The sequence below is a fragment of the Panthera tigris genome, chromosome B2 (genome assembly GCF_018350195.1).
Source record: "Panthera tigris isolate Pti1 chromosome B2, P.tigris_Pti1_mat1.1, whole genome shotgun sequence".
NCBI classification, from domain to species: Eukaryota; Metazoa; Chordata; class Mammalia; order Carnivora; family Felidae; genus Panthera; species Panthera tigris.
Genome location: NC_056664.1, coordinates 124431032 through 124443730, shown reverse-complemented (window position 1 = coordinate 124443730; position 12699 = coordinate 124431032). Strand labels below are relative to the sequence as shown.

The 12699-nt window shown below is 36.6% G+C and overlaps 1 protein-coding gene across 5 annotated transcripts in view; it reads left to right on the top strand.

Moving 5' to 3' along the window:
• Positions 1-12699, top strand: part of REPS1 (RALBP1 associated Eps domain containing 1) — an 87740-nt gene that overhangs the window by 45684 nt on the left and 29357 nt on the right. For all 5 annotated transcript variants that reach the window (XM_042987229.1, XM_042987228.1, XM_042987227.1 and 2 more), the window contains exons 2-8: positions 1486-1609; positions 3135-3331; positions 3452-3605; positions 4392-4516; positions 5038-5200; positions 5481-5544; positions 6863-7017. In XM_042987229.1, the coding sequence (XP_042843163.1) occupies positions 1486-1609; positions 3135-3331; positions 3452-3605; positions 4392-4516; positions 5038-5200; positions 5481-5544; positions 6863-7017 (982 nt within the window). The remainder of the gene's footprint in view (positions 1-1485; positions 1610-3134; positions 3332-3451; positions 3606-4391; positions 4517-5037; positions 5201-5480; positions 5545-6862; positions 7018-12699) is intronic.

Sequence of the window (12699 nt, the reverse complement as noted above, 5' to 3'; positions counted from 1 at the left end):
TTGTTTTATAAACAAAAGTAGCTAAGGTATGTAATGATCCCTTACAGGATGGCGCGTGGGCAGAAAAGGATAGTGGATAGGGGTGGTGATCCTAACAAAATGCCTGCGTACCTTTCAAGGCTTGTGTGGCCTTCTCAACTCTTTCTTTTCCTCATAGTCGGCTGATATGAATCTGCCTCCTTATCCTCCTTGCCCTTTTAAATTTATACAGAAGTGATGCCCCTTAGTGGCAGAATCAGGAACTTCCTCCATTTGCCGATCAATCACACGAAAAATGTCTTCTTGTGTGCTTAAACAAATTGTTATTGTGATTTGACACATTGCTGAACTGTTGTAGGTGCTTGTTTTGCAATTCTAATAAATACTTCCGACTTCACCCGTAACGACTAGGTACCTTGGTCTTTGAGTGTTTCAGGAAAAAAAATAGACCAAATACGCTCCACAGGAGTGTGGAATGTGTATCTTTGGAGAAGGTGAGACAAGGATACTTAATGCTTATTTTATTTTAAGAGTATAATGTCTGTACAGTAGACATTACTCCAGCTTTTGGAGTTGTAATTAAATCTCATAACCTAAAATTCTCTTTCTAGTCGGATACTTAACTTGTAGCTAGTCTAGGAATACTTGTTGAATGACCTAATGGTCAGTGGCGATCCTTGAAGACCTTCATGCTTTAAAAAAAAAACAAAGCAAACAAAAATTTTTTTAAAGAAAAGTAATATAACCACAATTAAATACAATCTGGGAAATTAGAGAAAAAAACCCTACTCTTGATCTCCCCTGACAAAACTGCTGATAGAGTTTTTGTATATCTGGTTCTTTTCAGATTTGTGTTTATGTGGTTAAAATTACATATCCTGCTTTTTTTTCCACTTACTGTGTCATTTTATGACTGTTACTTTAACTGGCTGCATAGTAATCTTTTAGTTGCAGGGACTTTTGGCCCTGTTGCATGTACAGTGTGTATGAAGAGTGGATGGTGCCTGGTTTCTGAAAAATACGACTCTTGAGCAAACACAGTAATTCTAATAAAATAAAATTGTGTATCACATAGATTTTTCTAAATAGGAGAACTATAGGGGCACCTGGGTGGCTCAGTCAGTTAAGCTACCAACTTCGGCTCAGGTCATGATCTCGCAGTTTGTGAGTTCGAGCCCCGTGTCGGACTCTGTGCTGACAGCTCAGAGCCTGGCTCCTGCTTCAGGTTCTGTGTCTCCCTCTCTCTGCCCCTCCCCCCCCAAAAAAATAAACATTCAAAAACATTAAAAATAAATACATAAATAGGGGAACTATATAACCCTCATATCGTAAGGTCAGTGCTTTATTTTCAGACTTCTAAGCCTGAAACCCGAGGAAGTTGGTTGTCAGTAAGTGTAATATGCTATGTGTCAGCTGTGTATTTTGGAGAAGTTGCAAACAGATGTTAGATACCTGTTTATTTGGAGGATTATTGTCATTAATATTTAACACTGTGTTCTCTTACAGATTATGGAGCTTTGTGGTGCAACGAGGCTTGGTTATTTTGGAAGAAGTCAGTTCTACATTGCTTTGAAACTTGTAGCTGTTGCCCAGTCTGGTTTCCCTTTAAGAGTGGAAAGTATAAATACAGGTAAATATGGAGTACATTAGTAGCTGAAATGAATTAAAGTCCGTAGAATTGCTGAGTCTTCTTGATATTTTAGTGGCATTTGTGACCCTAAGTGTCACGGCTTTAATCTCACTACCATGCTTTTTTCATTTGCGAATATTAGAAAAGTATCTCTTTCCTAAATCTGTTATGGCATGTATGTACTTAATACATATTTGATGATAATATAAAAATTGTTAAAAGTGATGATTTTTCAGAACTAATTCACTAAAAATTGCTTAGAAAGAGGTTAGGTGAATAATTTTATCAAAGTAAATGATGAATTGTAGTGAGCATTTTCTTATATGCCTTCCTTATATTCTTCTTTTCTGCTGAGTATAAAATAGCATTATACTTGTGGGGTTTTGTGTGGGAAAGCTATACACACTTGAAACTAGAAACTATTAACCAAAACTTTCTGATAGAGACAATATTAAAATATTGGCAGACTAAAACCTGGTTACAGACATCTGGCTGCCTTATAAGTATCACCTAGGATAATTTGTTTTTTTATGCTTTGGAGGCTTATTGATGCCCAAGTCAGTGGAAATTCTGTAAAGGTAGGCACTTAAATGCAGACAGTTCTTTGGTTGTCATAGAAAAAAGAGGAAAGAGAACACTTGAGGTTTTCTGTAATGTTAGAATTTTTATAAATAGTTTTAAGCACCAGCTCAGTTTATTAGTCAGTGTGAGCTTTTCATTGTGGACTTCTGGTTTGCCACACATCATTCTTCTAGAACTGAGAGTGTATATTCTTTTCAGGTAATTTTGAATTCTTTTACTTACATCCTGAATAAGCTTGGTTTAAGTGTGGAGTTTCAAGGCAAATGCAGATAATCATAGTGGAGGGAAGTGTACTTTGTGTTAAAAAGTCTGCTACTGTTTTGTTCTAGTCTAAAAGTATGAGCTATGATTGACCTGCAAAGAAGTTCTGTCTTCTTTCTTCTCTGTTTAAAATTGAATGTAGGATATTTGCTGTAGAAGTGTCATAAGCCAGACTAAAACGGATAGATATGATGCCTTGTGCTGTGTCGTTGGCAGGTGAACAGTAAAATATTTTCAGGAACTTGTGCCATGAAAATGTCTAGATTAATCTAGTCTCAATCTAGTGACATTTTCTATGTTTTACTTACAGCTCTAGCATCTTACTTAAGAGAATCAGTATGAGTAGAAACAGCCTAGCCTTCCCGGTCAGACTGACCTAGGTTCAGATCCTAACTGTCAGTTACTATCAGTGACCTTGGCATCTGGTAGCCTCAGTTGCAAGCATAGAGCCAGACAGGACAGTTATTACAGTTTAAGAAGGTCAGTTTAGTGTTGCTACTACTTTCTAGGTTAGAGTCTCCCTAAACAGTGTAAGGGAGGTGGTCTAAATGTAGTGATAAACATGTGTCTGTGGTTTCTGTATCAGTTTTTACAAAGATTCTTTTTAATATCTAATTCGTATTTCAGTTTTAATGTGTGCCCCTTTTTCTTTTAAAGTAATAATTATTTTTGCGGTTAACAGTGAAGGACCTTCCTCTGCCGAGATTTGTTGCTTCAAAGAATGAACAGGAATCTCGTCATGCAGCCTCATATTCTTCAGATTCTGAAAATCAAGGGTCTTATTCTGGTGTAATTCCCCCACCACCTGGCAGGGGGCAAGTGAAAAAGGGATCTGTAAGCCATGACCCTGTCCAGCCTCGTACGTCTGCAGATCAGCAGGTAATCATGTGCACATAAACGTTATCGGTTGATGTGCTGTATAGATGTTCACATTAAAACTTATTGAGTGCCTTGTTGATTAAAATTTAAGTCTTAGAATAATAATAATATTCTTTCTAGGAACCTGCATCCCCAGTCGTTTCACCACAACAGTCCCCACCAACTTCTCCACACACATGGAGGAAGCACAACCGTCACCCCAGTGGGGGAAATAGCGAGAGGCCACTTACAGGACCTGGGCCATTTTGGTCTCCCTTTGGTGAAGCTCAATCAGGTATTTTACAATTCTTTAGAAGACAGTTATTTATTAAGGGTTGTAAATTAAAGGAAGCTTGATGATGTTCCTTCCAGAGTTTCCTCCAAGATAATTTTAATTATAAATTAAGTGCCTTAATTAGAAGCAAAAGCCAACCATGAAAATTTGTAGGCAGATACATCAGTTTAAACAATGGTAATTGCGTTTACCTAATACATATAATTCTTAGACAAAGTTGATAAATATCAGATGCTCTGAAGGTGAAATGGGTAAATAATTACTTCCCAGAATATTAGGTATATATTACATTAGCTCCAGTATTGACAAGGAAAGCATACAATAACAATTTAAAAAATTTCAATGAGGTATAATTTTATTCATTTTCAATTTTTTTATTAAAGCTCTTTTTTTGTTTTATTTTATTTGAGAGAGAGAGCGCGCATGTGTGTGCATGGAGAGGGGGGTGGGGGAATAGGGACAAAGAGTGAGAGAGAATCCCAAGCAGGCTCTGTGCTATCAGCACGGAGCCCCACTGGCCTCGGATCTCGCAAGCCATGAGATCATGACCTGAGCTGAAATCAAGAGTCGGACACTTAATTGACTGAGCCACCTAGATATCCTGAGATACAATTTTAAACTGACAGAAGAGATTCAGTTTGGAAATTGTTAACATTTCTTCAGAGTTAGAGTTGGAAAGAACACTTCTATAATATGTATGTGGTGAGTTACAATTAAAAACCTCTGGTTAAAAACGGTTGGCTTTTCTTCAAAAGTGAGTCGGCATGTGTACCATTCTCCCCCTAGGTTCTTCTGCGGGTGACGCAGTGTGGTCAGGGCACTCTCCACCTCCACCACAAGAAAACTGGGTCAGTTTTGCAGATACTCCACCAACCAGTACTCTTTTAACCATGCATCCTGCTTCTGTCCAGGTGTGACATTTTATTGGTATTGCATTTTTATTTGCTTCATTCAGAGTATTGCTGCGGTCATTGTTTTCATATTTTGCTGTGGCACACTTGATAAATGCAAGTTCACTCCTCTTACAGAACACAGAACTCTGCTCTGTGCCTTTTCTTAAAGTCTCTTCTCATTGGAATGTTTCACTAAAAGTTTGGGCTGATTTTCTTTCTAATTATTCAGTGAAATTTTGAAAGTTGTCTGCCCCTAAGAATATCTCCTATTTGCTTGGCTTTCTTAGCACATTTTTCATAACTTTCTGTTGCTTACATATTGCTATCATTCTACGCACTTATATAATCATCGTGCAGAAACACTCAGTAACTTGATTATAACAAATATGTGGTTTGCTGATGAGTTTGTGAAGACTTCTTGTATTTTAAACATCCACAGAAAGTAAGTTTTATTTTCAAAGATGAGTAACCTAGCAATCTTGGCCCATATAATCATTACAGATAGAAAATGTACTGAGGAAAAAAATGTTTCATTACAGGACCAGACAACAGTACGAACTGTAGCATCAGCTACAACTGCCAATGAAATTCGTAGGCAATCCAGTAGTTATGATGATCCTTGGAAAATAACAGATGAACAAAGACAGTATTATGTAAATCAATTTAAAACCATTCAGCCTGATCTAAACGGATTTATTCCAGGTGAGTTGTTAAAAACAGAAATTCTTGTAGATGGGACAGGACAAAGTCTCGGTTTCATAATCTCAAAGGCATGGTTTTTATTGGTCAGAGATTATAAAGAAAATCAGTTCTCAAGTTGTGTGTCTAAAAAGCTGATAATCACTGGAGACAAAAACATGACGTGCACACGTGTTAAGGGTACCTTTTCCCAGTGAAAAAAGCCTTAAGACTCTTACCCTCATTTTATTCTTGGATCTCTACGTTCAGAATAACATTAAACAACACTGTTTTAACATTTCAGGATCTGCAGCTAAAGAGTTTTTTACAAAATCAAAACTTCCTATTCTTGAACTTTCTCACATTTGGTAAGTGTGGTACTTCACATCAATCAGGTAATGTGGGTTGTTTCAAAGGAGTTTCCAGCAGGTCGGTTTTTGAACCTTAAAAAATAAACTATTAGAGTAATCTTTTCAAGAATGTTCCCAAATAACTCAGTATTGCCTTCCAATAGTAGTCAGTTTCTATCTCACTCTCTGGAAAAGAAAGAAATGATGCCAGTACAGTAGTTCTTTTTAAAGTGCTAAAATTCGTTAAGCCGTATTAGCTGTTTAAACCATATTAGCTGTTTCTTCTTGCTTAGCATAATGCATGGAAGAAAAGCTAGTTGCTTCATACATGGTTATCTTTATCCCATTTGGTTTTTAATAAGCCTATACCTGTTATGTATTACCTATACCTATACTAAGCCATGTGCTTAAGAACATTGCTTAGCTCCCATTTAAATCCATACTAAGGCTCACGAGAGCCGTGATGTAGTTGGAATTAGTTATTTAAAGCAAATTATAACCACAAGTTACTTTTTAAAAACAATGATCATATAAGCATAAATGGTATTTCTACTCGATATCAATCTATTTCTTTATATTTTAAATTATTTTGTTAGTAGGGTTTTTAGTAGCTTTGAGTGCTGTAGCAGAAGAAAGATAATGCCTAAAACTGAAAAATCAAGAACTGGCAATATACACTTGCTGTTTATGGTATCAGGCATTAACTACAAAATGGTTGCCTCTGCATCTAGAAAGTGGGACGATAGTTGAGGGGAAGGGGGGTTCTGCTGCTTTTTAATATCAAGCCTTGTAGTCTGTTGAATGCTATTTTTTTTTCATTTTCTACACTTTTATTTTGTGGTGATTGTGAGACAAACACAATCCCAACATTTAGACTTCTCATCCTCCTTCCTGAGGACAGTCTGACTCCATGGCTCATGCACCCCAAGTACAGTAGGACTTTGTAGAACTTTGATAACAATAAAAACAAAGTTTTTAAAAATCTCAGTGATGTATTAAATGGGCCTGACTTTATCCTGTTACTAAAAATGCATATGAATTAAAGGTCCTTTTTTTTGGTGACCTTATGTATTGAGGGTGCTTTTCAGCATTTTATTATAAGAATTTCAAGTATTCAGAAAAGGTTAAAGAACTGTGCCTTGAACACTCATATGCCCACTGCCTGGGTTCCACAGTTAAACAGTTTGCTATATTTGCTCTATTATACTTTTTCCATCTATGGGATTTTTTAAGTTATGGATTGTACTTTTTCTGGAAAAAGATTTCTTTTTCTTCTTTTTGAGACATAAAGGGATCCAGAGCAAATGATTATATTTATGGCAAGTTTGTGTTCCAGGGAACTTTCAGACTTTGATAAAGATGGAGCATTGACACTGGATGAGTTTTGTGCTGCTTTTCATCTGGTAGTTGCTCGGAAGAATGGCTATGACTTACCAGAAAAACTCCCTGAAAGCTTAATGCCCAAACTGATTGATTTGGAAGACTCAGCAGGTAAGTTCGGGAGCCTAAGGGACCTGGTTACAGGCCTTGATAAACATCATACTTGATTTGTAAGGCAAAATTAAGATAGATGTTAAAACTTAGCTTAACAACCTCAAGAGCATGTAGATTTAACATCAGAATGTAATATACAGGCTGAACTTGGATTAATGGTTTGTCTTAGCTTTAAAAAGATAAATAATTATATGCGCTACTATTTTACTTTACACTTTTAACTTCCTGAGATTTTAAGAACATTTCACACTATCTTGGTATTTTGCCACAAGGCAAACGCTTTAGTTGCATTATATATTGTCTGAGGTGGGAAAGGTAGCCTGTGTTATCAATATTTTTCCATTTAATGCATCTTAATTTGTTGAAGGACGGTGCCTGGTTTATTATTAGACCAGCTCAGTCTGCAAGCATTTTCCTTTCAAAAGCCCAACTCTTTTCTTCAGACTCTAAAGAAATCTGGAAATTTTGCGTTTCATTGTAAATATCGCACTTTTGTTACCGTGTTTACAAGAATACTTTTGTAAATGCCCATATTTATTGGGCATTTCTTTAAAAGGAAACAAGAATATAAGGGGTAAAAAAGTGAGCCTGTTGTTTTAAAATTCAGAATGAATAAAAGGAAATCTAATGTTAAATTTTTAATGAGACTAATTAAATTACTGTTTTCTGTTTTCCTATCTAAATTATCTTTTCGATATTGTGATGGAAAGAATTTTATACTTTTAAAAGAAAAGCTGAAGCATAATTTGGCTCTGCAAAGGGCATTTATCTATTAGGCAGTGTCTGTTTAATTCAGAAATGCACATGATCTGACCTTATTGTCTAAATTATACAGAAGGAATCATATGCATGTTATTAATGTCACGAAGAGAACATTCTCCTTGGTGTTAAGAATCTGAGTCTGCTTCTGGTTTTGCTAATTATTCCTGTGACCTCGGGCAAGTTCTGACCATTTATTTTTTGCCTTCTGTTTCTCCACCTGAAATGTGGATTTGATGCCATTCATGTTTCTGAATTATACACTGACCTTTTGGCAGCGAGGAAGTTGATTTAAAAATTGAGCATTGATTTTTATGTTTTTTAGAAACACTGTCCTATGAGAATCCTAGGATTTTTCTGATCATTTCAGGTAGCTATTAGGCAACCTCTAACTTGAGCAGAAAGCTAAGTATTTTTGTTGACAATTTTGCTTCAAAGTACTTTGATTTCCCTAATTAAGAAATAAATGAAAACTCTATTTAGCTTATTTGATAGTAGCCAGAAGGGGAAGAAATCTTGGTAGCTACAAATGTGGTGTATCATTTTAAAACTCGGGCCCTGTATCTAGAATTTTTCTGTGACTTTCTTTGAAAACTGGTAGGATACTAATACAAGGAAATAAGTCAAGTTTATTCTGTTACGTTATTTTCTAGAGACTTGTCTGAACCTGTTATCTGTTGCATTCACATTGGTGAATTTGGCTATAGCATGTAGTCAATGGAGGCTTTTTTAATTTTTAATTTAAATAAATTCTGGTTCTTTATAAACTCGACTTACTGCCAGAATTTTAAGGTTGATGAGTCAAGAACTTCTTTTTCGGGCATTTGTCTTTTTATCCCTGTTAAATCTGTTTAGCTAAGAGATACTCTGGTTTGGTTTTAATTTTTTTTTTTTAATGTTTATTTACTTTTGAGAGATAGAGAGAGTGTGAGCCACCCAGGCTCCTGTAGACACTCTGCTTTTTGCCTACATATATCTGTTTACTATTGCTTTAACTATAATTTTAAAGGTGTCAAAGAAACAGATAATTTTGTCCCATTCCAACATAATATTATACGGTTTTCTGATCACCTTTATTCTAAACATTTGGCTACACAATATTAAACTCAAATCTGCTTTGCCTACTTATAAATGATAAATTTGGAATTCTGTTAATTTGGGGGTTGGAGAAACTGTTTAATATTTTTCCACCTACCTATCCTAAGCCTGAGATTGATATTTAAAAAAATATGAGCCTGGAAGAGCCTGGAGCCTGCTTCAGATTCTCTGTCTCCCTCTCTCTCTGCCCCTCCTCCACTCACACTCTGTCTCTCAAAAATGAATAAAAATGTTAAATAAATAAAATAAAATAAAATAAGCCTGAGATTCATAGTACACAAAGTCCTTTGTATATAGAAATTGTGTGACACTGTAGATCACTCAATATCCACAAAAATGATTTAAAATAGCTGTGTTTTTAGAAGTTCACTTTAGAAGTTTTAAAAGTTAAAAGGCAAATACCCAAAGAGTTTCCTTTGGCGGAGGTTGCTTTGGGATTCTCTTTGGAGCCTTTCTGACTCACAGGCAAAAGTAGTTCCTGTTCCTCTGATCTCTCATAATATTGCCTACATGCTGCTTGTTATGGCACACACATTACACTGAATCCTGTTTTGTTTTGTTTTGTTTTGTTTTGGTTTGGTTTGGTTTCCTCTTTCTACTACCTCTCTGAGCTCTTTAAAAACAAACAAACAAACAAAAAAACAAGAAATGTATCGTGTTCATTATAGTATCCTAAGGACCTAGCACTTGGCCAGGCAGGTACTAATAAGTTGTTCAGCAAATAATTATTGAGTGAATTAATGGTAAATGTGTGCCACTTTTAAAGTAGGATATTTTTCTTAACACGTTTCTTTGAAACATGGCTGTTTGTTACCATAAATTTGTGATGTTGGGGCATACTAAATTATTAGCTCTGCAGGTATTCTGTGTTGGCAATTTAAGTAACTTAAAAAATAAATGATGAATACTGGTGACTTAAGTTACAGCCACTTGGGGTAACAAGTTAGGCTTTCTATATGCATGCAAACATGGGTTGGGTTGGGGACATATGTAATTTTTCCAAAATTATTTGATGAGGTTTTTAGGATTAAATGTCAGGTAAAACAGAATAACTAATGATCTGTAAGTGGAGTGCTTATGTGGGCCTGAATTAAAATACTTAATATTTGACATCAGCACTGAATCGGGCAGCTGGGGTAAATAAACAAGGAAACTTGGTTTTTATTGTCTTACCAAAAGAAAAAAGAAGCATACAAAAATTCATCTATGGAAACACCTTTGTGAAGTCTTCAAGGACAAAACCAAACATGTTGGGATACTGTGCACCTTCAGCTCAATCCACAGAGAATCTTCTTTAGAGCACAGTTTCAATTTGACATATATTTTTTGTGATTATTTGGTAATATCTCCCTCTTAAACTAGCCTGGAAGATCCTAGGCGGGTAGTAACTGGATCGTTCTTGTTCATTGTGTCTCAGCACCTGGCAGGGTGCAAACTGAGTATGTAAGTAGGCGTTCACGTTTTTTGAAATGACTAAGTGGCTGAACCACTTGTTTTTAAGACTGTTTTCTGTCTTCATACCACCCTGCTCGCATGAGTAGTAGTATCTGGTTGGGACGCTCAGAGACTGGGTGAAGTTATTCCCTGTTGTCTCCTCCTCCATCATCACTGCTTCATAGTAAATTGAGCGTCTTTCATTGTTGCTGAGATGATACGTAGTAGCACAGATCCCCAATCTCCTTGCAGTACTTCTAATATGAATAGACAGTTTTTAATGTTTACTTATTTTTGAGAGAGAGCATGAGGGAGCACAAGCTGGGGAGGGACAGGGAGGGGGAACAGAGGATCCAAAGCAGGCCCTATGCTGATTGCAGAGAGCCCCATGTGGGGTTCGAACTCACAAACCGTGAGATCGTGATCTGAGCCCAAGTCAGACACTTAACTGACTGAGCCACCCAGATGTCCCTAAACATGAATTTTTTTTTTTTTTTAACATTTATTTATTTTTGAGACAGAGAGAGACAGAGCATGAACAGGGGAGGGTCAGAGAGAGGGAGACACAGAATCGGAAGCAGACTCCAGGCTCTGAGCTGTCAGCACAGAGCCCGACGCGGGGCTCGAACCCACGGACCGTGAGATCATGACCTGAGCCGAAGTCGGCCGCCTAACCGACTGAGCCACCCAGGCGCCCCAACATGAATATTTTTTAAAGCCACAAACTTTTTATGGATAGTTTACCAAAAATCCATACTTGAGACTAGCTTGATGCCAATCATTGTTGACTTTTCTGTTTATCCAGAAACTTTTAACATAGAAAAGGCCAACACAGGAACACATGCAGATACCTGTTTTCACACAAGTACACACTATATATCCTTGATTTTTTTTATAGTGTTGAACATCTTTGCACTTTGTCGCATATAGGGCTGTCATATTCTTTATCATACAGTGTATTCCATAATATAGATGTGGCTTAATTTAACCAATGTCTTACTAACGGATTTTTGGATAGTTTCTTGACTTTACCTTTAAAACAGTGCTGCAAAAAAGATACATATATCTTTATTTTCTACAAAGAATCCTAAATCTTTATTTATTAAAAAAAAGCTTTTTTTTATTTTTACTTATTTTGAGAGAGGGGGAGAGAGAATCCCAAGCAGGCTCCACACTGTCAGGGGCTTAGACTCATGAACTGTGAGATCATGACCTGAGCCAAAACTAAGAGTCAGTGGTTCAACCAACTGAGCCACCCAGGTTTCCCTCAATCTTTATTTTTGAAAATTCACTCTCCCAAATGACTTCAGTTGCAGAGGAAAAAATAAAGTAAACACTAATATTCATCGTTACCTTTACACCTAAGGAATTACTTCTCAAGCCTTCCCCTCCCCCCCATACACACATATATACATTCTTAACATTAGTGTCCTTTTTTTCCAGATAGTTGGTTGTTGTATGTGACAAATCAGTACAATTCCAAATATTGGCAAAAATGCACCGTTTAATGAAATTGGTCAAAATGATTAGAACTCCATAAATTCCTGGCAAAGACGCTGACAACAAGATTAGATCATACTTAAAGGAGAAAATCTCTACAAGGATGACGTGGTAGGGGCTTTGAAAGATTATGGTTTAGGAGCGCCTGGATGGCTGGATGGTTAAACATTCAACTCCTGATTTCGGCTCAGGTCATGATCTCGTGGTTCATGAGTTTGAGCCCTGTGTCAGGCTCTGTGCTGACAGTGTGGATCCTGCTTGGGATTCTCTCTTCCTCTCTCTCTGCCCCTTCCCTGCTCGTGCTCTCTCTCAAAATAAATAAGATTAAAAAAAAAGAATAAGAGGATTATGGTTTAAATATCAGAGCTTTAGTAATAGTCCTTGTGAATAATTATGATACTTTAAATTATTTTTTGTATAAAGGACAAATTTTGTACTTTTTCTTTACAATTGTGATATGAAATTCAAAAGTGAAACAAAAGACCTCTATCTTCCTCTGTAGGAAAGAGAACTCCATGGAGGGGCCCCTTGGTGGCTCAGTCGGTTAAGCGTCTGACTTCAGCTCAGGTCATGATCTCACGGTTCATGAGTTCAAGCCCCGTGTCAGGCTCTGTGCTGACAGCTCAGAGCCTGGAGTCCGCTTCCGTTTCTGTGTCTCCCTCTCTCTCTGCCCCAACCCTGCTCATGCTCATGCTGTCTGTCTCTTAGAAATAAATAAATGTTAAAAAAAATTTTTTGTACGTAAAAAAGGAAAGAGAAGTCCCTGGAAATAAATGAAAGCATTGTCATCTTGCTCAATATTTTGTCTTTATTTACTGTGTTTAAGTATAGGCCCTCAGTAAATGTTCACTGATTGAATTCTTACTTTTTTTAATTTTGCCACCAAAT